Source organism: Lygodium microphyllum, chromosome 23 (genome assembly GCF_053477565.2).
Source record: "Lygodium microphyllum isolate KBCC chromosome 23, Lygodium_microphyllum_v1.1.10, whole genome shotgun sequence".
Classification (NCBI taxonomy): domain Eukaryota; kingdom Viridiplantae; phylum Streptophyta; class Polypodiopsida; order Schizaeales; family Lygodiaceae; genus Lygodium; species Lygodium microphyllum.
This window is the reverse complement of record NC_141157.1, coordinates 30,310,067-30,336,840: the sequence shown is the minus strand read 5'-3', so window position 1 is coordinate 30,336,840 and position 26,774 is coordinate 30,310,067. Positions and strand designations below refer to the sequence as shown.

General features: G+C 44.4%; 1 protein-coding gene across 1 annotated transcript; it reads right to left on the bottom strand.

The window, feature by feature from the left end:
* Positions 1-834: 834 nt before the first annotated feature.
* On the bottom strand, positions 835-3,057 carry SETH3 (Sugar isomerase (SIS) family protein). Its single transcript, XM_087664653.1, has 3 exons — positions 2,172-3,057; positions 1,290-1,513; positions 835-1,173 (listed from the first exon to the last, which is right to left on the bottom strand). Exons 1-3 carry the CDS (start codon positions 2,820-2,822, stop codon positions 1,017-1,019), a joined length of 1,032 nt encoding a protein of 343 aa, XP_087520779.1. The 5' UTR covers positions 2,823-3,057; the 3' UTR covers positions 835-1,016.
* Between the last annotated feature and the right edge of the window lie 23,717 nt (positions 3,058-26,774).

The following is a 26,774-nucleotide window of genomic DNA, read 5'->3' as shown; positions in this document are numbered from 1 at the left end:
CAAGCCCTCCAATCTTTGCCAACACTAGTTGTAAGACTCCTATGAGGTGAAGTCCTCTTCCATGTCTTGTCTTAGCCTTGTCTGGCGTAAAGTATTGTCTTGTAATCAAGCCACACTCTTGTGAGCATTCTCTTCTAATGGAGTTCTCTTGTAATTGAGTTATCCTGCAATCACTTTCTAGTTCAATTTCTCCTTCCAAGTTCCTCTCTTATAAGTTGTGAGAGCAATCTCCTCACTCTCGTAAGTCGTGAGAGCAATCTCCTCACTCTTAGAACACTTGTACTCATTACTTCCAACGCTATTTTCAAGATAAAATCTGATGGCTTCACACAAGTATGCTTCCCCTCATGGAGGTGAATACGAGAGATCAAGATGGGGGGAAGATTAGAAACCTAGCAATACATATGCTAAGGATCACTACTTTTTGCTGCAATATGGGAGGGTAGGAACCTAGCCCATTTCCAAAAACATTAGCCCGGAAGTAGAAAGGGGATCGATCAATAGTAAGGCTGGAAATTATGGGTATGTTGCTTGTACTATTGGTAAACTTAAGGGGCTTGCTAGATAAGGTTCTCTTTTGAAGAGCGAAGTGCCCTAACTTGTATGCAATGTTATCCTTGTATTAATCTAATCTAATATCTATTCACGTCTAAAAATAGGTATTCACATTATTTCAATTCAAGCAAAATATCAACCTATGAGTCAATGCACATAATCCATTAGAGAGAAGCTATAGCTATTTCTCAATCATAATGGCATGTGCATCTCATCCTTAGAAAGCATGTGGTATGCTTCCAATACGAGAGATAGAGAGAGAGAAAATGGGGCCTTCCATCGGCATCCAGCTCTAAATTTGAGTTACCAGAAATATAAATATTGTGTCGCCATGAGGCAGAAAATTTTGGACTTCTTGCCCAAATGTACAAATAGGCTGCCATCATAAATGTAGGGAACAAGCATAAAAAGCTACAGCTGCAGCATAGCATCTGATGCAAGCAGCAAAGGAAATAGCATATTTACAAACCACATGACACCAGGCCATGAAGCGTCACAATACCAATCACCACATTTTCACAATTCACCACTGGTAGAAAAGTAACAGGTGAAGGAGGTCCTTCCATTTTCTGCATTGCATCAACTGCCATTGCATCAGGACCTATAGACCTAGGAGACCTGCATTTCAGTGCTAGTGTCTGTTAATTTTAAGACAATGACCAACTTGAAACTAAGAACCAAACATCCAACTAAGATAACCAGTTAAGAAGCCACATGAGCTCCTCAATGTTTACCTATTGCAGATATTCCCAATGGTGAGCTGAAATATCTTTTCACCATAGGCTTTTAGAGTTCGCCGCAAGTCACCATCAGTGAAGGTGCCAAGTAAATGATGATCATCGTCAACCACAATCAGACATCCACAACCCTTACTTGTAAGCTCTACGAGTTGATCCATGAGAAGGTCATCTTCTTTACAGATTGGAACCTGGTCATCCTTTTTCATTACATCTCGAACCTACAAGAACACACATACATGGCACTTAAAACACTGACATTTGATCTAATTGAAACAGAGATATATTCCAAAGATCAAATCCAGTGTCAAGCCAGCAGGTGTAAAGTGCTTAAGGTTATAAAGTGAAACCCCCACTTCCTGTTTTACACTGTCAAGATTAATCAGAGTATGTCAGTACTGCAAGACCAAGAGCAGCAATGACCACTTGCTATGCACTGTAATAACTCCAGCATTATCATCAACAATTGTACCATTTGTCCTTGAAAGGTAGACTTCCTTGGGCACAACTCTTGAATTGTAGCTCTTTCACATTCCACAAATTACCAAACCCTCTTTCTTTGTTATCCACCAGTCTATGAAGCAGCCAAAACTCACTGTTGTATGGCAATCTTAGCAGACTGGTTGGGGCTCATTCTTCACCACCCTTGTTCGGAAGTCTAAAGGCCTGCATTCCCGAATGTGCCATGAGATTGTGTTGCCTTAGCGATCGATGATGGCAACAGACAAGCAGCATTTTGCAGAACTGGTTCTGCACAATGCAATGATAATGCACTGGCCATGACTATGAAGGAACTTAGCTTAACTTGTCTGCATGAGAGATGTTGCAAGATAGAGCTGAAATTTTGACCAAATTGCAAGATCGCGGGTGCAGACTTACTTTGAAGATCAGGCGCTTCCCGATTCGTCCAGCAGGATGATTCAAGGCGTACTGCTCCCTAGTCATATTCTTAGCCTGCATCAGGGCAATGGCAACAGTGTCCCCAAACAGCATCTGGATCGCCGTGGATGTGACAGGGGCGAGGTCAAACGGGCAGAGCTCACGCTCAAGTGGCAGGTAAACATGCATGTCACAGACCTTCCCCAGGCTCGAGTTCTTGAGGCAAGTGACACCAACGAGATAGGCGCCCTTGGCGCGGGCACAGGGCACCAGGCGGATGAGCTCCTCGGTGGAGCCACTCTTGCTGAGGAGCACCACGACATCGTCGGCACCGACAATGCCGATGTCGCCATGGAGAGCGTCGGTGGGGGAGAGGAAGGCGGCACGGGTGCCCGTGGAGACCAGGGTTTGGGAGATCTTCTGTGCAATGAAGCCACTCTTGCCAACGCCGGAGAAGAAGATGGAGCCACGGGCACGGAAGCAGAGCTGGGTGAAGGCATGCACCTGGGAGTAGTCGAGGTGGGCGAAGAAGAACTGCAGGAACCTCTGCTGCTCCAGGAACAGGACCTGCAGGTGGGCTTCCCCGAAAGGGGAAGAGGAGGGGGAGGGGGAGAACGGGAGGACTGAGTCAGGCTCGGGGAGAGCCCCCATGGCCACACCCAGCCACAAATGCAGGACCTCTCTCTCTGTGCTGGCTTCCTCTGGATCTTCTCTCCTTCTGGGTCTTCTTCTTTCGTTCTTCCTTCTTCTCCGCCAACACAAAGATATGGCGAACTACCTCAAAAGCGACAGATATTGCTGAAGGGGGGCTGTTTTGTGACATCTACCGAACCCCGCATCGGCTTCCTTCCTCCCGACGAGAATCAGAAAAGTTATCTTGTTACTACACGCGAAGCAATTCTATGGCACTGTATCGCACAACCTTATTAAAAAATGTCTTGGAATGTTCTGATTTACGGTCAAAGTCTATGTATAGGATCCAAGCGTCTCATGATTCATCTCCTAAGTTCTGACATAAAAATCTACATCACGTGAGTACTACTATTCCAAGGCTAGAAAACTTCCCCAAGCTACACTTTCATCCAACAGAACACATATAGAAGCATACAGAACAATCACAGTACAGTACCAGAATAGCTACAGAACAGAGATAGAAGCTCTACAGAAGACCTACAGAAGGTTACAGAAGGTCATCAAAACCACATAACTCATACTCAAACCATTCCAAACTCTCAAAAACTATTCAATAAGCTTTCACAATATCTCAATCTTCATCAATCAATACTCCATCCCTCCTTACAGAATACAATCAGAACAAAACAGAAGCTATACAGAAGGTATACAGAACCAATCAGAACCTATCAGAACATCACAGAACCTCATATCTCCACTAATAAACATCATGAACTTCCAAAACATAATCAATATCATCCAAAACACTCTCAAACCACTTCCAAACCAATCAATCATCTCATCAACCATTCAGCTTCAAAAACAACAAAAATCAGCCAAAAAACAAGTCATTTCAACACTCAACATATCCCCACACTTAATAAGGAAGCGTCCTCGCGACCCAGGAAAAAGGGAATACAAGTTCATTCAAAAGCTCAACTTTGATCGTCAATATCTCTTCAAAAACAATCCATCCAACCACGACCCCAACTTATCACCTATATCGGATATAAAAATACAACGAAAGGAAAACTCTTTATACATTAACACTTCTTATCAAACTGGAAATCACAACAAACTTGTAAAGGATATAAGAGGTTTCTTCTTCTTCTTCATCAGCATCTTCAACTCTCTAATCACGACCCCATCACCACAATTCTCCAAAATGTAGCTCGCACGAAATCCAATCCAATAGGCAACCACCACATTCTTTTTACATAAATGAACTCACAACACAAACACTACACACTACACACAACACAACCATCTGAATGACTCCTCCAAAAAAGAGATTTTCATTAAAAAGCATCTACCATACATTGGAAAAGGTATCAATGAAGATGATCCCTCTTGAAAGATTGATGATTTCGGAAACGATCCATAGACAAGGATTCATCTACAAATGTTTTGGGAGAATTCTGAAAAAACTGAAGACAGCACATCCTTTCCAACAGGACCAGGTATCTTCTAGGCAAACAAAGGGTATGAAAATACAATATATCCAGCTACTGGGAATCAATTGTCACATTGACATTCATGCACAACTTTGAAATAGGCTTGGAATCATTATGAGAGTGCCTATGCATATACGCCAGATACCAAGCAAAGTGAGCAGTTAATCGCACTGAAGGATCTGCAGACTGTGAATACTGCTGAGCAAAATGAATCCCATTTTTACATACTGCTCCTTTATTGAGGATAGAGTATTTTCCCCTTCTCCACCATGTCATTCTCCATCCATTCATGTACCTTTCACCTTTCCTATTTATCAGTTAACACCCTTCTTAAGTGATTCCATACAAATTTTCACCACTCCTTCTTTAAATCATTCTTCCTTTTATGATTTTGCCTACCCCTCACTTCATCCACTTTTCCTAATTCCACTTCTCTCTCCTAACACTTTTATATCTCAACCACCTCCACTATCAATCCAATTGCGGTACCAGTCGTAAGTAATGTATTTTCAAATTGATAGATGCTTATTTTAATGCTCACAAGAGATACGTTAGGCTTCATACCTTGTGGTGCTAGAATAGGTCATTGAAAAGGATAAATCGCATCTCAAATATTCAAAGATGAAGTTTGTAAAGTGCTTGTATCAAAGGGAGTTAAATTGCACCTAGTTGCTATGTGATGAATCCATGCATAGCATAAGCAACATATGGGACATCGATGAGTCTTTGATTAATCTTTACCAAGGATAATATTGTTTAAAGTTCGCAAATGCATACACACGGTACATACATGGGAGAGATTATGTAAACTTTACATCGATGACATGCGACTCCTTGCCTTAGGAGAATGGAAGATAAAGTCAAGAAAAAATGTTGCATAGTAGGAAAATGCTAAAAGATAATTGTCACTTAGAGAAGAGGCATAAATGCTCTTGCTAAATTGATTAATTTGCATTGGAATGATAGGACTTACGTCATGTATAGTATTGGAACCTTTAGCACATGCCTTAGGCTCTAAAGGAGAGAATATTAAGTAAATTATACTCTTTGGCCCCAAGGGGGAGAGTGAATATGCGATGGAACTATTGTTACATCTATTATTGTATTGTTTGGGAAAAATACAATTAGTTTTGTTGGTTGATTGAACAACACCCTAAATGTTTTTCTTCCAATAAAGGGATTGTTGCATTGTGATTTGGATAAATATTCCAAGGCTTGTGTTGATGGAAAATGAATGGCAGGGGTCTGTAATGATAAGTTGCCATAGGAATAAAGGAATGTTTTTCTAGAAGATGATATTAGGGTTGATTGCTTTGATTGTGCTTGAATTTTAATTGGATTAATTAAGGAATGATATTTTACACGCATGGATCATCTCCAAGATCACATCACGGATTATCTCGAGAGGGCACTGCTCGATTCAAAGGCCGATGGTCGAGTGGTGAAAAGGCCAACCACAAAAATGACATCTCACTCCTAGACCTCTTGTCGGTCAGGTAGAGCTCTGGGTACCCCTTGCCTGTCCAAAATGGAGTTGGAGATCCCCATGAGCCCAATGTCTAGGATGTTGGAAGATCCTATTCTAGATAAAGGATGGAAATTTTGGTGCCATAAGATTTGGACCGGGTACTTCTATTGGATAGAAGGGATACATAATTCAAGGATTGCTTGTTTTGTTTTTGTGTATGTGTTGTAAATTATGTGAACGAACTCTGTGCCCTAAAAGGTTTAATTAATGAAGTTGATTTTAAATGTTGCACATAAATGTGGTAGGACCTAATTAGACAACTAAAGCTATCAAGGGAAACGGGTGGACGGAATCCCTCGACAGGTTCGTCCTACGGCTGGGTGGTCCCAGAGAACTGGGAGGCTTCTCACAAGGATTTACCGTCAGATGACTTTAGGTATTGTTAAGTTAGAACCCGATTCATGCCGTTTTAGGGGACCGGAATGGGACTATGCCCTACGGGCAGAGAGGTTGAGCGGCGCATCCCTCTCATTTCCCATTCTCGATGAACCAAGTGTAGCATAAATCTGCTTTGACTCCATTGTTCCTACTCAAAGTGGGTCATCTGGAGCTCGATGCTAGCTACTTCTTAGAGACTTGGCTGATAGGAAAGAAACCCTGACTTCAGGTCAGTCCTAAGTGGGAATGGCCGGATACTTCCACTTCAGGGCAGACTCGGGAAGACCTAGATCGCAAACCCTGTGACATTCCTTGCAAGTGCCAGGTGGCAATTTCTAGACTCCCCTCCCGATGGGCTGCTAAGACATGTCCCACAAGTGGTCAAGTGGACACATTACATTGAGGATATAATGAAGCGTTTATCTATTTGAGTAAATTTGATGGTGGTTTTCAATTATTGAAATAAAGTATCTATGGTTAGAGTTTTAATTTGAAACTTTAAATTTAAATGTAAGAGAGGGGGATTTAATAACGGGGAAATACTAGCTACACTGGCTAGTATATAAGGTGAGAGAGACTTTATTTTTCATCATCAGATAATTATATAAGTCTTCTTTCTCCTTCAACTTGCTCTCCAAGCTTCCATATCTTCCCTCCCTCTCTTCTAGTCTTTCTCTCTTCATTTCTAGTATTTCTTTCTCCTCATAATTGTCTTTCTCTCTCTTCTGTTCTTCTTCTTCTTCTTCTCTGCAGTCTTCTCTCTCTTCTTTCTCTCTCCCAGTCCCTCTCCTTGACAATTGGTATCAGAGCCTAGGTTCTTGGTCCCAGTTTGTCCCTCATTTTACCCAGTTACAACTTTCTAGTCACATGGAATTTTGAGTCATAGGTACACAGGTACAGGGAGCAGTAGGGGAGTTCCGAAAGATTTCTAGACCACAAGGATTGCAAGCAGAAGCATTAATGGCAGCTTGGACCAAGTTTGGAGGAAGGAAGACCAACTTTGGCAGCTCGTGGGTCATTTTTTGGCCCATTTTGAAGGTAAACTCTTAGTAATCGCAGTCACAGGAGTTAGAAGAAAGTCTAGTTGGGGTTGCTTTTCTCTCTCCTCATTTCTCAGGCTTCTTGCAAGCTTCCATGGAGGTAATCAGGCCCAAATCCTGCTCCCTTCTCTTCCATGGAGTGTCAGTCCTCTTCCTTGCATTTCTGGAGCTCAAGAGCAACCAATCAAGTAGTGTTTAGGCTGTGGTGACCATCTCCAACCCTCCAGGGGCAGCCCCGTAAAATGCGGCGCAAAAAATAGGCTGCTTCCAGGCCAGATTGACAGCACCCCAAGCCTCCTCTCCTTCTTGGCGCTCACTCCCAGCCTCTTGCAAGTCCCTTGGGCAAGAATGAAGCCTCCTTTCTCAGCTTCTTGGACTTCTCTTCCACCTCAGAAGCCCTAATCATGTGCAATCCATGGTAACCATGAAAGCTTGGCATCAAGCTCAAGAATCTTGAAGATTTTGGTATTTTCTTGGTCCCCGGGGTTCCCTCTTCGCCTAGCTCAAGATTTGGCCATCAAGAAGCACAGGAAGAAGATTAGAAGCAAGATTTGAAGACATGCACTTGTGGGCAGCCATGGCTATGGAAGTAGAGCTTCAATTTCAGCAAGAGCTCTTTATGGGAAGGTCTTGAGCCATCCTATCTCCAAGCTACAGCCACATTGGAGCTCATTCTCAAGATTTGAAGGCTTCTTGGAAGCAAGAAGGCATTATGGAGTGCCCATTTGGAAGGAATCCTTCTCTTGATCAGTCTATGCAAGCAATGTCCTTTCCCCATGGAAGAATCCTTCTCCCCCAGAATTCATCTCGGAGCACAACCATTTTGGAGCTATGGAGCATGCGGGATCAAATTGGAGCTCTCATGAAGGACTGAAGTGGCATTAGTGGTTGCAATCTTCATCAAACAACACAAGGTAACCGATTATTGGATCTCATTCTCTCCCATTAAACCTCTTGTTGAATCGTATCCACTTGTTTGAGAGGATGCATGAGTCCAAGTAGGTAATAAGAGTCCCAAACATTGTATGCATGCTGAATATTAATCTCAGTCATTCTCATTTGATCTTATGGCATTTGAATGGATTTTATTCATGCTGAAGCTTCATTGAGATTATATTTTTGCTTACCCATAACCCATTTAGCTTCTTGTGAATGGGCTGAGCCAAGAATTGATTAAGAAATCCATTGTATAAGGGTGAGTAGGCAGTGAGTCACTGCCGGTAAGCTCTCTATCCCTATTCCCAAATCCAATTCCATGCACTTCATAAAAAGCCCAAAATTTCCATTCCTAAAATGTGTCTCATAAAAGACAAAAGAGGGGTGACCCCCCTTGCCATCAAAGACCCTGAAGGGGTGCACAACCCAGCCTTGGGGAAACTTTGCCCACCTCCCAGTGATCCGGAGCCCAAAACTCGTTTGCAGGTGCAGGTATTTCTTGGGAAATTGAGAAATTGACTTGGCATGATGGAATTTTGATGACTATGGCATGACACACTCTTGTGTGCATGGGATGTATGGATGTACCTCAGCAAATGTATCTTTAGATACACATGCAGCTATGTATGCAGTGATGTATGGGAATGCATTGCCTTACTTGGGTTAAAGATGGATGTATGTATCATTGGATACACCTATGCAGTCATATATGCAGTAATGGCAGTGATTATGCATGTATGAGAGCCTATCTTGTTTGATATGGTCATGGGAATGCTTATTCTTGCACTCAGTAAAACTGAAGTGATGCCAAACATGCTAAGGGGTTCTCAAGTGATGCATGATGCCAAGCAAACAATGAATCACATAGTGCAATAGAAGGAGAACCCAATTTCAGCCCTCTTGTGACTGTTTCAGGATGCTGTAGAGAAACTGCTTGCATATGCAGAGATGTTGCCACTCCCAAGAATTGAGGTGCCAAACTTGGAGAGTACCTTCAGGCCTTGCCAAGAACCCCGCTCAATTTTTGATACCCAACGAGAGACTGCACAGATACCAAATACCTACAGCCCAAAACAGGCCTTTTCTAGGTGTGGACAGGGTGTTGGACTGCACAGAACAGTCCCACATTTTTTATTACATAATTTTTTTTATAAAACCTAGGAATGCGTGCCTATGCTCATCTTGAAGAGGGCATCGCTGCCTCCATTTTGAACAAAAAATTAAGTCAACCGGAGTTGTCTAGCTCTAGTTATAGCCAAAATAGTGACAGGTGGTCTCACGAGATTGCACCTAGACATGGTGGGTAACAGGAGAAAAACAAAGCAAATGAAGATGTTCAACAACAGATAAGGGATGCACGCACCCTGAGGGATGACACCAATTTTGAGGTTGAAGAGGAAGACCTCTCTCACTCCATGGGAATTCTTAGTGCACTCAATCATACCCTCAGTTCGCACGAGACTAGACATGCGGAGAGGTATAGGGAAGTAATGGAAGGTCAAGCTCAAATGGTGATGGAGATGTGCCAAATGACCTCTACCATGGAAGCACTTGCAGTCAAGTTCTCAATGTGGTTGGATTCCCAAATGAAAGGCAAGGAAAAAGAGGATAGACCAAGCATGCAAGCTGAAAGAGTAACCATCCCATCTGTGAATCCAGCCTATGCAAGTACCCAAGGTATTTTGGGAAGAGCGGGCATTCCCAACGTCAGCTTTTAGCAAGGAGAGCCCTCACAAAGGCATGAGGATCCCATAAACAATGGGATGAGGAGTAACTCTCAGCCACCACCCACGCCCATGCCACCTATGAGTGCTTAGCCATCTTTTGGAAGGAATCACTCAAACAATGGGTCATTTCTTGGCAGCCCAATGGATCAACCCCACTTTGGGTATATGGGATAGCCCCCCAACCATGAAAGAGAGTTGAGAGACAAAATCATTTTATCAAAGTTCAATGGCCAGTCGTCCTCCCCGGCTAAATTAGAAGAATGGCTCTCAAAGCTTGAAGACTATTTTGACATAATGCCAAGAAATGACGATCAAAAGATACACTTTACCATGATACACTTAGAGGGCTTTGCCCACACATGGTGGCGGTACATAAAGAGGGAAAATCAACAGCTTGTTCACACTTGGGATGCATTCAAAGCCCTTATGATTCAAGTCTTTGTATCTCTGATTGAGAAGGAGAAGCTTGCAAGGCAATGGTATGGTTTAGAGCAATGTGGGATGATGGTGGAGCCCCAAGAGGAACACCAAGGAAAAGGGAATTCTCTTGCAAGAAAATCTATCTTGTAACATCAACAAGCTTGTTTATTATGTTTTATATGATCACAATGAAGAAAAGAACACCAGGCACAACAAATCTTCATGCAGCATCATGTAGATCTCCCACGGATTTGATAGAATCAACCATATTCTTCAATATCTTCATAAAATCCATCAATATAACAAAGAAAGCAAAGGAATACACCATCTTTGAATGGAAATACATCACATAGTATTCATCTTCAATATCTTCATAGTCTTCTCTCTCAATCTCTCATATACAATCACTCTGTTTCAATAGAATTAGCTATCGGTGAGCCATTTGTTGGTAATATAGGAGGGTAGGAACAGAAGGTCCTAAGAGAGATCTTCTATGATAGGCATCAAAAAAGGTAGAATCAAACGGATTATGTTTTGAAAGATAAGCTAAGAGATCCACCCTCAGTTGATTAGTACTCTGGGCATAGGTAGGGGCTGTGTTTTGTCTTTGATTCAGGACCACAGAATCAATCATGGTATGCTAGAAATTATCAGGACAATCAACCACTTTGGAGGAGTAACTCTGGAACATGTCATTTATGCACAACTCCAAATGGTTGACATACAAAACAACTTGTAGAACGACGTCTCCCACATACCAAGCCATATCCACCTCATCTGAAATTAACAAGTCTCCTCGTAGATACATGTATGACATCAACATGGTATCTGTTGTGACAGAATCTTCAAACACCATCCTTACCACCTCTGTCAGCAACTCAGTAGACCAAGCCCCACTCCATCCATCCTCTCGAAGAGGTAAATCCATCGTGGAAAGCTTCATGTAGAAGGCCAACTTCTGTAAGTGATAGTGGACAAAGAAAGAATGGTCTGGAGGAACATATTCTTGAAACTGCTCAAATGTAGACCAGAACAAGTCCATTCTGGATTGCAATCTTTCCACTTTATCTTCGAATAGAGGACACAAGGTAGCCTGTCTCTAAAGAGCAGTCAAGTCCTGCTGTGAAAGAGAAGGGATCAAGGGAACATTAGGGCTTGGAGGAACAGACCGTGACTTTGCCAGTTGATCTTGCAACTGCTTGATTTGGGAAGCTTGTGAGTCCACTGTGTCATTAGCAGTCTGTAAGGCTGAAAGTTTGTCATCTAAAAGAGTTTGGAACTCCTGCGCTTCTCTTGACATCCTCTCCTTCTCCTCTGAAAGGCTAGTAACCTCTGATTGAGCCTTTGCTAACTGAATCTTCAAAGAAGATATCTCATCTCGTTGGGTTGCAACCAGTTGGGTTTGTTGCTCCATCTGCTTAAACAAATCTGCTAGGGTATCCTTAGTAGAGGCTAACTCGAATGTTGCCTTATGCAACTGGTCCTTAGACTGCATCAGCTCTTCATAAAAGGAAGCGTACAACTGTTGAATACAGGCTCACTGACAATTCAATGGAACTCTGAATGTCTTTACAGAGGAAAGGAATTGCATCTCCCGAGACTAGACTGTTCAGTGAGGGAACTGATATGTCCAACGAACCTTCTCGATGTGCTCTGAACAGGTTATTACATGTGAGATAACCAGGGAGATCACTGCCAGAGGTAGCAGGAATGGGCACTGAAGGAAGAACTGAAGGAGCTTTATCCGCTACCCGCTTCAAGCGTTTGCGCTGTATGACCAGGGGAGGCGGAGAATCATCATCCTCTATATTAATGGGTTTTGACTCATCTGAAGGTGGAGAAGGAGGTACGGGATCTGAGGGAGGAGGTGGAGGCACGCTCTTCTGTAAACCTGAGTAGGTCAAGAAGGCAGACAAATACGATCCATAGGTGACATTGGTAACATTACCCCTGGTGACTTTGATGAAATGTTGATCCATTTTAGTGAGGAGGTAAGTGCTCCAATCAATAGCGACTCCTTTCAACACCATCCTTGAAGCTGTGAAAAGCTCTTTGGACAAGTACTGGGATGGCGTTTTGGCAGGCATAAACCTATTCTGGAGAAACTGACAGACCATCTTCCACACAGGATCAATGATCATGGAAAAGGAAACTCCTGAAGAGTTGATCACCTTCTTAACATCCAGCATTTCCCTTGTCTGCTTTTGTAACAGCTTCAAAATCTCTTCATTAGAGAAAAACTGGCGAGTGGTAACAAAGGGTTCACCTTTGGAGGGAAGAGACAGAGCCTTCCCGAGGCCTCGAGGTGTCAAAGTCATAGAAATACCCTGGACTAGTCCCGACTTCTTGCTGTAGGAGGCCAGAAACTCGTCACACATCGATGGATCCTCTGGAAGCAACGGAAAGGAGGTAGCCACAAAAGCAACGAGTCTCGCCTTCGTTAGAGGCTCAAAAGTGAGTAGGGAAGAGTAATCCCTACTGACTAGTGGGACATACTGGATAGGGGGAGGAGCGTGAGAAGGCGCCATTCAGATGGTTACACACACACCACAAACACAGACAATCAAGGAGAATGCCTGCAAAGCAACAGACAAAAAAAAAAAAACCAAGGATAAGAGAACAACCAAAACAATAAAACGTGACTCGACCAACTATCCCCAAGCAAACCACAGCCTAGAAAAAATTCGACATGACCTTGAGACTTATGCGACCGAAAGCTTCATGTTATGCATCATACAAACACCCAAATCCCCGCATCAGGCAATAAAGAAAAAAAAAAAACGACACACCGTACCCATAACCGTAACAAAGACACTAAACCAAAACATCACCACAACCTACACATATCAAGACCACAACTTTGATAAACGGGTGTTTGACCATGGAAATAACTCCAAAGACTGCGCATACCCATCCCACGAAACGGATTCGTTAAAAAGGGGAATTAAGTGCAGTGAGGGGAAATTAATTTAATGAAAGGTTCATTTTAATAAATTATTAAGAATGGGTGAATTTTTATTAAGTGATAAACCTTAGTAAGAAAACGGCGGTTCCTTCTTAAATTTTTAATTACCAATTATTAGGTTAAAGCGGTGCTTTAATTCGAATCCCGAACTTCGATACCCAGACTGGGTCTCTAAATGCAAGTTCATTGATTACAAATTAAGCTGATGTGGAGCGCTTTTTTGCTAGCGCGTGCTCTTGTGACGGCTGGTTCATTTTAATTTTAAAAAATATTAAAGTGCCTCTTTAGCGCACTTAGCGCGTGCTAAGTGAACGGCGGGTTTATTTTTTATTTAAAAAAAAGGTTGTGTTGAGCACGAATGCGCGTGCCATGGTGGTGTTTAGGGTTCATGTTTTTTAGTATTTGTTTGTTTGTTTGTTTTTTTTTTTGTGGTTTTTTTTTTGTGTTTTGTGTTGTTTATTTTTGTTTTTTTGTGAATTAACCGTGGGTTGTGGGGTAGCTGAAAAAATAACAAATAAAAGGGAAAATATCTGGTAGTGGGTGTATGTAAATGCAAAGAATGCGCTCTCCTCAATCCAAAAATATATGGAGTGTTTGTTCTAGATGTTTAGTTGGTATTTGGATGAAAAAGGTTTATTATTATTTTTTTTGTATTTTTAAGGAATTTAGGTGTGAAATAAAATATTGTGACAACTTAGAAAAATATGCCAAAACTAAGTAAAAATATTAATGAAATTGTTAGAAATTTTTCAAAAATTAATTGGAAAATTTTTAGCATTTTTAATGATTTTTTTTTGGCATTTTGTTAGTATGTTTAAAAGAATTGTGAATTTTAAAATGGTTGGATTTTTTTTTCTTGAAATTTACAGGGTTTAAAAAAAGGCAATGTGTTGCAAAAATAGTAGGAATTTTGCTAGGTTTTTTTGGAATTTTTTCAGAATTTTAAGGGTTGTTTAATGGTTTTTTTTAAAGAAATTGCAATGGTGTTGTTTTTTTTGTTTTTTTTAAAGGTTGCGGGTGTTTGAATTAAAAAAGCTGGGAAAATACCCAGAAATAAGCTGCGTGGCAGCAACGGACGAACAAACTCCCGCACCCGCACACGATCAATCGCGAACAACCTCAAGCTCCCACGCGCGCGTACACACCGACGCGTGTGTTGAGGCCGCGAGGGTGTCGGCGGGTGGGACAGGGGTTTATGGAAGGGGTGGTGTGAGCTACTGCGGGGGGAACAGGGGCTTACAGTGGGGTAGGGTGGGGTTTAGTGTGAAGGGGGTGCTTCGGGGAGGGTAGGGTTGTGTGTGTCTGAGTGGTGGGACTGGGGGCGTGTGTGGGAGGGTGTGGGAGGTGTTTGGTTGCAGGGGGGAAAGGGTTTGCAGAAGGTAGGGGGTGTGCAGGTGTGTAAAGGGGGGGGATTTGTGGAATGGAGGGGAATTTGTGTAATGGGGGGGAATGGGGTTTTAGAAGGGGGTGGGGGTGGTGGTTTAGTTGGATGGTGGGAAGCGGGGAAAGGGGGGTTAGTGGGGGGGGTGGTGGGGTGTGTGGTTGGATGGGGGGAAGGGGGGCTTAGTTGGGGGTGGGGGGTGTAGGTTGGTTTGCTGGGCACGTGGAGGAGGGCGAAGTCGGGGGGGAGGTCAACGGGGCAGAGCGTGCAGGCGGCCAGCGGCTCGGGGAGCACAGGGCGAGGACGGCGGGCGTCGGCGACTCGGGCGGGGGCGCTGCGGGCGGCGGGGAGCTTGGCGAGGAGGGAGGCGAGACGCTGGCGAGGACGGGCGCGGCGGGCAAACGGCGGCGGACTGGCATTGTCAGGACGAGTGGCAGGCAGCCTGGCGGGCGAGGTGACGGGGCGGGCGGCCAGTGGCGACCGTGGCACTGGCGAGGACGGGCGCGGCGCAAGGCCACACGGCAGAAGGCACTGGCGAGGGCGGCCTGACGGGAGGCAGGAGAGGAGGGGAGAAAGAGGAGGAGGAGGGTAGAAGTGGAGGAGAAGCAAGGGAGGAGCAGGTAATGGAGGAGGAGGTACGGGAGGAGGAGGGAATGGGGGTACACGCAGGGAAGGAGAGGGAAAGAGAGGGGGAGGTAGTTGGGATGGGGAAGGAGTCGGGAGAGGGAAGAGGGGATAGGGAAAGGCGGGAAGGGTAGGGTAATGGGAGGGGTAGGGTTAGGGGTAAGGGTTAGGGTAGGGTAGGGGTAGGGTAGGTGCCCAAGGGATGGGGTAGGGGAGGTGCCCAAGGGGTGGGGTAGGGTTAGGACCCAAAAAGGAGGCGTACCCCCGTCCCGCGCACGTGCGCGGGGCGGGGGTAAAAAAATTTGCCGTGATGGGATTGAAAGGGCACCCGGATGCGGGGACGAAGCACGCGGATGCGACCGGGGCGCGTTAAGATGCGTAAAATCGAAAACGGGCGCGTTCACGCGCGGGACGGGCACGCAAAAACACATAAAAATAAAGAAAAATTAATATCTCCCAATCCGGACGTCAAACCGAAATGTCGTAAAAACAAAAAGTGGGCAGGACGACAGGGGGAAGATAGGGAAAATATGCAACGGAGGTTCCGGGGGGGAGACAGGGCGTTCACATGCAAAAACACAAAAAAAAGGATCAAAAAACGCAATTAAAAATTAATATCAGAAGATCCGTGCATCGGAATGAGGTGCAAGAAAAAGAAAAAATGTGCAGAAAGGCGTGCCGACAATCCTATCACATCAAAACATAGTTCTAACTGAGATAAGATGCATTCACGTGGGAAAAACCCAAAAAACAAACCCGAAAATGGGATCAAAAATTAATATTGGACGAATCGTTCACCTGAATGACATGCAGTAAGAAGGAAAAATGTCCGCAGGAAGGGGAGGCACAGGGTTGTCATGTTAAAAGCAGTTCCGGTGGAAGTAGGAGGGGTTCACATGCAAAAAAACCAAAAATACACCCAAAAACACATTTAAAAATTAATAATTAAAAATCCAGAAGTCGAAAGAGGGTGGAGGAAAAAGGAAAAAGGTGGGGGAAGGCGTGAGAGACACGACTGTCAAATCAAATTGGAATTCCGATGCAAACAAGGCAGGTTCACATGGAAAAATGTCAAAAAGACGCATGAAAAAGTCCTGAAAAACCAGAAAATTAATATTGGACAAACCGTGCATCGGAATGACTCGGAGTAAAAAGAAAAAATGTCAGGGGGAAATTTGTTGTCAGGGCTATAGTGTCAGATCATGGTTCCGAAGCAAGCAAAGTGCGGTCGTATGGAAAACCGGCTAATTTGTGCAAAATGCTTCAAAATTTAATAACTCGAAAACCGTGCACCGGAACAGGGATAGATAAAAAGGAAAAGTGGTCAATTCAGAGGGAGAAACATGGGTATAAGGTTAGATTTGGACTTCGGTGAATGTAGGGTGCATTTACATGGCAGGACCGCAAAATCAGGAAATGAAGGAAAACTGCAAGGGAATAGTCCCAAGGCTGGGTGGAAAATGAACGAGTGGGTGGGAAGGGACCCCATCAGGGTAATAGCAAGTCATGGCATAGAGGCATTAGTAGGTTGAGGCATATGCAGAAGGGTATGCAATATAGACGCGCAGGGATGCGTCCCCACACTTAAAACATTAACGGATAGGGTGAACCGAGCAACAGGGACCTAGAACCACACAGCAGACCATCCACTAACATCCCCATACTTAAAACATTAACGTCATTGAGAAATAGAAGTTGTAGGGTTAGAAAACTTGGCCCATGTTGTTGAGGATCAAGGTTGATTGTCGATGGCACTTCCTGTGTTGTTGTCGGCTGCAGGAGGTACCAAGGCATCTTCATAGCACTCGTCCTTCATGGCAGGGACCACACGGCAGCACCCAGGGAGGTAGCTAGTTGAAGGAATCGCAGGAAATTTGTCGATGAAGATGGATATTGCACTCAACTCACAATCACTCAAATGGAATGAAAGAACTGTCACTCGCCCCATGACTAATATCACTCGAGGAATAAGGATTGAAACCCATATCGTATACCTGGTTTAGAAATCGACAAGGGGGAATGGTGCAGAAGGAGTATGCCAGCGTGCACAGTTGATGGTGCATTAGTGCGTCAAACCCATCTGGCATAAGTGCAAGGAGGAAGGCAAGGGAGCCTAATAATGCAGTGTACAGAATAGGGTGACGTGTCCTGTGATGACGGCAGAGACCCATCCCCTGGGTGCATAGGGAAACGGGAACATACCTGACTCCAAGTGTCGTAACGTCCCTCAATCTCACCTCTCGGTAATTGATTGAAGAAACTCCAGTCACACTCAGCCCACCCTCTGTCTCACGCTCTGTTGATAGATACAGGAGGGCAACCATGTCCTGAAACCCATTGATGTAATCCTCACAGTCACGTGTGCAAAGGTTGTATGCCTTGTGCGCATTTGATGGTGCAACTATGCATCCCGCCCTGTGCCGGCATACGGTGCGAGAAGGAAGGCCAGGGAGCCTTATAGTGCAGTGCACAGAAACAAATTGTGCTTTGTGCATTGAGAGGCCCATCCCGTGCGTGCAACACTTCATTCACACTACTCACCTCTCATTTGATTTAAAGGGAAAAGACTGGTCACTCGCCCCACCGTCTGTCTCACTCTTTGATAGATACAGAGGGCAACCATACTCACTTTCCCATCCGGTTAGGATGAAAGCTCACGTCACTCAATTATTTGTCGATGAAGATCACGTCGTCAGTTGTTGAAGAGGCATACCCAGGGAGGTAGCCATCAAATCGAACATTGTGTTGGATAGAACATGGCGTCTGCGAGAGGACAGTTAGACACTCTACAGAGAGACCCAGGACACAGTGTACCAAGGGAGGTAGCTTCGGAACTGGATCCTGGAAATATCAATTGATGAATCCACTTTCTGGATTGCTGGGTGTTGCCACCTTTTCCACAGCCAGCTTCTCGCCCAAGGATGTTTGCCACCTTTTCTTGAAACGAGGCCTGCTATGACAGCGAATTGCTTCCTTTTCTCCCATAACAGATTTGTTTTTCTTATCTTGTTTTTTTTTCTTCTTTTTTTCTTTGTTTTCCCCTATTCCCGAGGGTGTTTCCACCTTTTCTCGAAGAATAGGTCGGCATGACACGGACCTAAGTCCTTTTCTCCCATGACCAATATGTATATTTTTTTTCTTTCTTTTTGTTTTTTTTCTTCGAATTAAGCAAGGGAATGGTGGAAAGACCATGTATCAGAACCAACCTCGCCACTGTCGCTGGTGGAAAATAGAGGATAAGAGATCAAGGCTGGAAGGTGGGATTGAGGGGACAGAGGGTTGCATCCACCTCATCAGAAGTAGCTGAAGAACGGCTATCAGAAGTAGCATCATAAGAAGTACAGTGCCACGCCAATGAGGGAAAGGATCAGGCGACCATGATTGTCAAGATCCCCAAGGAGGAAAGTACTTCTTCAGGCGATATCCATTGATCAGGAAGGGATCATCAGAGGCATCAACGGTCTGCACTTGGATAGAGCCATTAGGGTTGACAACAAGTACCTTATATGGGCCCATCCACCGCTGTTGGAGCTTGCCAGGAAACTTGCCAAATCAGGAATCATAGGCTAAGACCAAATCACCTTCTTTGAACTCCTTGTGCTTGATGAAGCTGTCATGGTAAGCCTTGTGTCAAGCTTGCGTGGCTTCCATGCACTGTAGAGCCATCCTGCGAGTTTCGTCCAAACATTCCAGGTGCATGACATGGCGTTGCAGTGAATCATCATCTCCCAAACACTCTTTGATAGCCACTCTCAAAGAGGGTAATTCCAATTCAATAGGGAAAACAACTTTGGTACCATACACCAGCTGGAAGGGTGTCTGTCCTGTTGCTGCTTTATTGGAGGTTCTGTATGCCCAGAGGGCCTCTGTAAGTCGATCATCCCAATCATGATGATGTGCGGCAATCGTTCTTGTCAGAATCGAGCAGAGGATGCGATTGGTGACTTTGACTTGGCCGTTGGCTCTGGGGTAATAAGGAGTGGACTTGCGATGGCGGATCTTATACAACTCTATCAACTCTTCCATGACTTTGTTAAGGAAATGAGTACCTCTGTCACTTACCAGTTCTAAGGGACTGCCAAAACGGGTGATGATATTCTCGTACATGAACATGGCCACGCTGTTACCATCGTCCCGCTTTAGGGCTTTAGCTTCACACCACTTTGTGACATAATCCGTACATACCAGGATGTATCGATTCTGCTTCCTTCTGGTGGAAGGATCGATTGGGCCTACGAAGTCAATGCCCCACTTCTCAAACGACTTCAAAGGAAGGATAGGTTGCAGTGGCATGGCATTTGTCTTGGTAGGTTTCCCCATTCGCTGATAAGCATCACATCTTTTACAGTAATCATAGGCATCCTTATGAAGGGTAGACCACCAGTATCCTACTAGTAGAGCCTTCCTGGCTGTAGCTTCTCCTGCAAAGTGGCCTCCACATGGCTCGTCATGGCAAGCCTTCAGAACAATCCCAATCTCATCTCCTGCAACACATCTTCGGAGCACTTCATCTTTGCCTTTCTTGTACAGTGCACCGCCTAACAGGGTGTAGGGGGTTGATTCCAACATAAGCTTCTTCCTTTCCCGACTAGAGATGCCAGGAGGGTATTGTTGGGTTGCCAGCAGCAGATTGGCAATGTCTGCATACCAAGGAGTTACAGTTTCTACCAGGAATAGGGAAGCATCAGGGAGGTCTGGATCACCCTGCTCCTCGTCTGCAGTTTATGGGATACGCGACAGATGATCAGCTAGAACATGGGAACGACTAGGCTTAGTAATCACCTCAAAGTCGAACTCCTGGAATAGAAGGATCCATCTCATCATTCGTCCTTTCACATCTGCTTTGTTCATCAGGAAAGACATGGCCTCATGATCCACATAAAATTTAAAGTGGGTAGATAGGAGGTAGTGGCGGAACTTCTCTAGGGCAAACACCATTGCCAAGCACTCCAGCTCTGTCACTGTATAGTTCCGTTCCCTATTAGTGACTTTTCGGCTTGCATAATAGATTGGTTGATCCAGCTTCGAGGAGCTCTTTTGGCAGAGAACTGCACCTAAGCCTTCAATTGAGGCATCAGTGTGTACATGGAACTCCTTCGTCCAATCAGGAGGTTGAAGAATGGGTGCCTCGATCAGACACTGCTTCAGAGTGTTGAAGGCTTTGTCACATTCTTCCGTCCAAGTAAACTCTGCATCTTTCCTCAGAAGCTTGTGCAAGGAGGTTGCCTTTGTTGCGAAATGAGCTATGAACCTTCTGTAGTAACCCACATGGCCTAGGAATCCCCTCAACTGTTTGAGGTTGGTGGGTGCTGTTAGAGCTGCAATCTTTTCGATCTTTGCAGGATCTGTTGATATCCCTTGTGCAGAGACAATGTGGCCCAACAGAACTCCAGAAGAGACCCCAAAGATGCATTTGTCGGGGTTAAGGGAAATCCCATACTCCCGGCATCGGTCAAAGCATTGTTCCAGGTGTCCCCAGTGTTCACAGATCAAACTATAGACACATAAGTCATCCAAATACACCTCAATAAAGTCGTGCAGATGATTTTGGAATCCGGCCATCTTGACTCGCTGGAAAGTAGCAGGGGCATTGCAGAGTCCAAACGGCATCACTCGGTAAGCGTAGGTCCCCCATTCTGTGGTGAAGGTTGTTTTGGACTGGTCTTCTTCTGCGATTTGGACTTGGTTGTATCCCCTGAATCCATCCAGAAGGGAATAAAGCTCATGTCTTGCCACTGTGTCCAACAGTTGGTCTGTGAAAGGAATCGAGAAGTGATCCTTCTTCGTCTTAGAATTCAACTTGCAAAAATCCACACATATACGAAGCTTGCCATTCTTCTTGGGTACAACCACGATGGGTGAAACCCATTCACTATTTGCCACTGGATAGATGAACTCGGCTTCCAGAAGCTTCAACAGCTCTGATTTCACCAATGTGGAATAATTCGGGTTCATTCGCCTATGTCGTTGCCGTACTGGCTTGGCATCAGGCTCCAAGTCAATATGATGCTGACATATTGTGGGATCAATCCCCTTTAGGTCTTTGTAGGACCAAGCAAACACGTTCAAATTTTCTTTCAACAAGTTGTACAAGGTTGACAACTCCTCTTCTGGGAGACTGCTACCCACCTTCAAGTGGCGTTCAGTGCAATCTGCATCCACAAAAGTTAACTACCTTTCACCTTCTACTTCACAGATGAAGGTCCCACGGACTGCTTCTGGATACAGATCCGACTCCTTCAAGGGAGTGGTGTCCTCTTCTGATGTCCCACTAGAACCAACTTCTTCTTTTGGTGGAGCTTTAGGTTGCTCCTTGAGAAATGGGATTAGAGCCATTTTGGGTTTGGTTTCAAGATTAGTTACCTCTTGGATTGAAGACTCCTCTTCTGATGACACATCCAGGAACGTCACATAACAGGGACCTACTGATTTCTGTTGGGTTTGTGGGACTGGTGCTTGTTGGCACGGTGCATCATCTTCATCTTTCTTTGGCAAGGATGGGTTAGGACGGCATGAGCCACTGCTGAAAGACGGCTTCTTCTTCTTAATCCATTTCTTATAAAGATTTCGCATATAAGAAGATCCATTTACCAGACCAAATGGTACCATCGTCATTCTGTCCCATAGCATGAGCTCGTCTGCTTCTGATGCTTCTGGAACTTCTTCTTCATATATATCCTCTTCAGGTGGGATAGACTCTTCCGTCTTGCTTTCATAACCTTCTTCGTCCATATCATATCCATCCTCTTCTGTCTCTGTCTCTGTCTCTGCTTCTGTCTCTGTTCTGTTCTGTACTGTAGCTGTTCTGGTACTGTACTGTAGCTGTTCTGTATGCTTCTGTATGTGTTCTGTTGGATGAAAGTGTAGCTTGGGAAAGTTTTCTAGCCTTGGAAAGAGGTGAATACAAGTGCAAAAGAGCTAAAAGAAGTGAAAGAAGTAGCTGCTGAAGACTCAAGTAAAGACTGAAGTGAAGTGACAGTAGTGAGCTATGAAAGGATACTGTAGTGGCTCTGATGACTCTTCATATCAGACATACCTCTTGGGAGGGGTATCGTTGGAGCTCTATAAGAGAAGAAGAGGTTCTTTGTTTCCTCTTCTGCCTCTGTCTCTGGCTCTGCTATGGCCATGTAACAGGGAGAGCAGTACATCCATGCTTCTATCTCACTATCAGACGTGATTTCGGAAATCGTTCCTGGTTCAGGCATGAAGTATTCTCCCATTGATAATGGCTTTGCATCTTTTGGGAGTTGGCTTACAGTATCCACTGTTAAAGAACGTGCCACTATTTTCTTGGGAAGGATCTGTTTGACAGCATCTTCGACTGCTGATGTTCCATCTGTAGCCTCATTAGGGGAGTCAGAAGATAATTCCAAGGAGGTGGATCCATGTCCTTTTTGAGCACCATATAGCTTCAGCACCACTTTGTTAGGTCCTCTACCCAAGGTCAAGGTTCCTTTGAACCAATCCGTCCTTGCTCTGGCTTCAAAAAGCCATGGTCTACCCAATAACAGGGTGTAGGATGTACCATAAGAGTTTGGCTTCACCACCAGATAGGTTAGCCAATAATCTTTTCCAGCCACTGTAGTCTTCACATATGGGAGAATGCCCAAAGGATTAATTCTGCTCTGATCCACCAGTTTGATGAGCCATTGGGTTGGTTGCACACCTTGTAGGCCTAGATCCTTCATTGTCACATCCGTCATAATGTTCACTAATGAGCCACCATCAATCAGTGCATTTGCAATGAAGCAGCCTTCTATCCACACGCCAGTCTCTGGGGTACCCGGATCTAGGAAGGCGTTAGCTACGTCCACTTCTTTGACAGGCTCTGGAGCTTTATTGGACTTTGTTGTTGTTGAGAGAGCAATCCTTAATCCACATCTTCTTGTCAGTATACTTTTGAACCTTTTTCGGCAACTAGAAGATAACATCAATAATTGTTGGAATGTGAGGTTTGGTTTAAAGGTATCTAGATCTCTGACCAGATCGTATTCCTTAATAGGATCCACTGGCTTCTCTAATCGGTTAGGGAATGGAGCAACACCCATTTTCATTTTCCTTGTTTCTTCCAACAAGAGAATCATGGGGACTTCTTCTGCCACTTGTGGCACCTCCTCCTCTTCTATCTCCTGGACCTCTGGTCCTGTCTATGGAACTGTCTCTGTGGCACTGTAGTGCTCTGTACGGCACTGTCAGGCTCTGTTCTGTTCTGTTCTTCTGGTGGAAGATTGAACTTCACTGTTCTGGCAGGAGGATTGTTTTCTTTCTGGATAGGTGGTTCCTTCTTCTTTGCACGCGTGATGGCAGCAACTTCCAATTCCACTAAATTGGAGGTAGGCTCTTGGGCCTTGGCCGGACTATCAGTAGCACTGTTTTTCATTGGGGCTAGACTAGGACAGTCTTTTGTAGTGTGGCCTTATCCTTTGCAACGACTGCATAAGGGCTTGTAATCCACTGACCTTCTAGGATTTGGACAATTTGGTGAAATGTGTCACTTTTCTCCGCATCTGTAACACTCCACTTCTGATCTCTGACCACCGCTAGACTGTCTTCCTCTGTAACTTTGGGATGGAAATCTTCTAGGTCCGAAATTAGGACCAAACTCTCTAGGCTTGGGTCCAATATCCTGTGTTGTCATTTTGGATTCCAGCAAGTTGAATCTTGTATCTTCTTCCTTCCTTCTCCTATCATGCATCTCTTTCAGAGAGCAAATGTCCTCTGTATGGTTCTTCCGCAAACAGTAGGAAGAGAAAGCTCCAGGAATGGTTGGTTTGCATGTACATTCCGTAGCTAAATGGCCTAGTTGATGACACTTACCACACCAAGTATTTGACCGCATCATATCTCTTCCTGCTCCTGCAACGTTGGATATGCTAGGGGTATTCACTTTCAGCATCTGTAGCTGCTCTGTAATCACATTCATCAACTCCTTTTTGATATTTGCAACTGAGTTGGATAAATAATCCTTTAAGCTTTCTCCTCTTGAGGTACTGGCAGTAGGGTTTTGAGGAGTCTCTGTAATCACTGCATAAATAGGTTGGGCTGGTGCAGAGGGGTCTTTGCTCTGATTCTGATTCAGGGCTCCTGTTTGAACTGTTGGCTGTTGGCTCTAGTTGGTAGGGTTCCACTGTTGCTGCTGATTTGGCATTGAGGAAATTGGTTGGGACCATTGTTGTTGTGGTTGAACCATCATTTGAGGCATTGATTGTGGTCACTGTGGATTTGGTGCATTGTACTGTGATACTGAGGGCATCTATTGGTAGGGGTAGGGGACTGTCCCTGGGACTGCATTTGTTGGGTACATCATTCCTGGCATCAGAGGAGGTAGGACTCCTCTTCCTGGATTCATCGCCAATCTAGCTTCCACTTCATCGTACAGTCTTGCACCTTCTATTTTGCAGCTTGCAGTGTGGCTAGTCTTTGTAGCTCCACAAACTTACGGACTTCTGGTTGTAATCCTCTGAGAAACACCCTCTTCTGAATGCCATCATCTAGATTATGGTTAGTCCATCTCTTCAGGATGGATTCCATTCGTGAGACATAAGCTTCTACTCTTTCTCTAGAGGACTGACTTAAATTCATAAATTCCTCTCGCATCCGCTCTTCAAAACCTTCACGCCTGAATTTAGTGAGGAAGGCCAACTTCAGGTCGTCCCATGTGCCAAAAGTTCCTGCTGCTTGTCTCTCATACCACTGAAACACCGCGCCCTTGAAAGTGGCGAGGAATATTGCTAGCCAATGCTCAGGGGTTCTGGCATTGTTAGCCACACATGCTACCATAAACTCTGCTACATGAAGATCGGGGTCTTCATTGTACTCTCCCTTAAAAATTGGCAATGGAACTACATTCAGTGGCCTATCATCAATATTTCCAGGATGGATCTGGCTTGGAAGTGGACCTCCAGCAGGAGGAGGAAGGGCTTGATGTGCCATTGGGACTTCTGTAAAGAGTTCCGCAAGGGCGTCAAAGGCGGCTTCTGTAGCGAGCTCGTTCTCGGCTCTGATTTTTGCTTTCTCTCTTCTCACGTACCTCTGGACTCGTTCTAACGCTTGCCTCTTTATTGCATCATTCATCAGGGGGTTGGCTCCACTATGTTGTTAGTGCTCCACAGAGGGTTAACAGAAGGCTTCAGTCTCTAGAGGACTCTCTTGCCAACATTTCTTCTACTTCTTCCTTTTCAACGTCTCTGAATTCTGCTTTCATGCCACTGCACAGAGGAAGGTATTCGGTCCTGAAGGTGTCAAAATGCATACGTCTAAGCATTGTGGTGGTGCCATCATCATAGTAATGCCAGCTTCTGATGGTTTCAACAGTGTATGTTGTGAAAAACACTCTGTCTACCAACTTCTAGTGGGTTGCTAATTGAACAAACAGAAGATTATCAGTGCACCAAGCATCCCACGTACCTTGCTGTTGAGCATCCACGAACAAATTCCAACTCTTTTCCTTCTTGTCCTTGTGAACCTCTACAGACCAAGACTCCTGAAGCTTCTTCACAATCTCCCACTTGATGATGTCTGGAAACTTCTCAATGAATGCCAAATCTTCCATGGATGGTCATTCTCTTTGTTTCTTCTCTTCAGTTTGTCCCCAAACAGTTTGCCACCAAGATGCAAGTTTCTACTGCTTCAACAGGAAGAGGAAACTGTCCACCACATAGAGCATGCATCATGATGGTGATGTGTTTCCGCCATTGTGGGATGAACTTCTTGTGGAAAGTGGCTCTGATTATGAGAAATTCCAACTCTTCAGTGGAAGAAGGAACTTTACAATCATCCATTGAATTCTTCTCTTCTTGGCAATGCCATTTCCTTCATTTTCAGCCTCTTCTGGTGCTTGTTGATGGCAAGTTTCCCCGGCTGCGCACCAAAAACATGGAGCCCCAAGAGGAACACCAAGGAAAAGGGAATTCTCTTGCAAGAAAATCTATCTTGTAACATCAACAAGCTTGTTTATTATGTTTTATATGATCACAATGAAGAAAAGAACACCAGGCACAACAAATCTTCATGCAGCATCATGTAGATCTCCCACGGATTTGATAGAATCAACCATATTCTTCAATATCTTCATAAAATCCATCAATATAACAAAGAAAGCAAAGGAATACACCATCTTTGAATGGAAATATATCATATAGTATTCATCTTCAATATCTTCATAGTCTTCTCTCTCAATCTCTCATATACAATCACTTTGTTTCAGTAGAATTGGCTATCTCTGACTCTCTCTCTCTCTCTCCATCAATAATACATCATATCCTTACTACAATCTCTCAAAAATCACTCTCAATAATCCTTCTTAGGTCGTGGATACCCCTCCCAAGAGGTATGTCTGATATGAAGAGTCACCAGAGCCACTACAGTGTCCTTTCATAGCTCACTACTGTCACTTCACTCCAGTCTTCACTTGAGTCTTTAGCAACTACTTCTTTCACTTCTTTCAGCTCTTTTGCACTTGTATTCACCTCTTTCCAA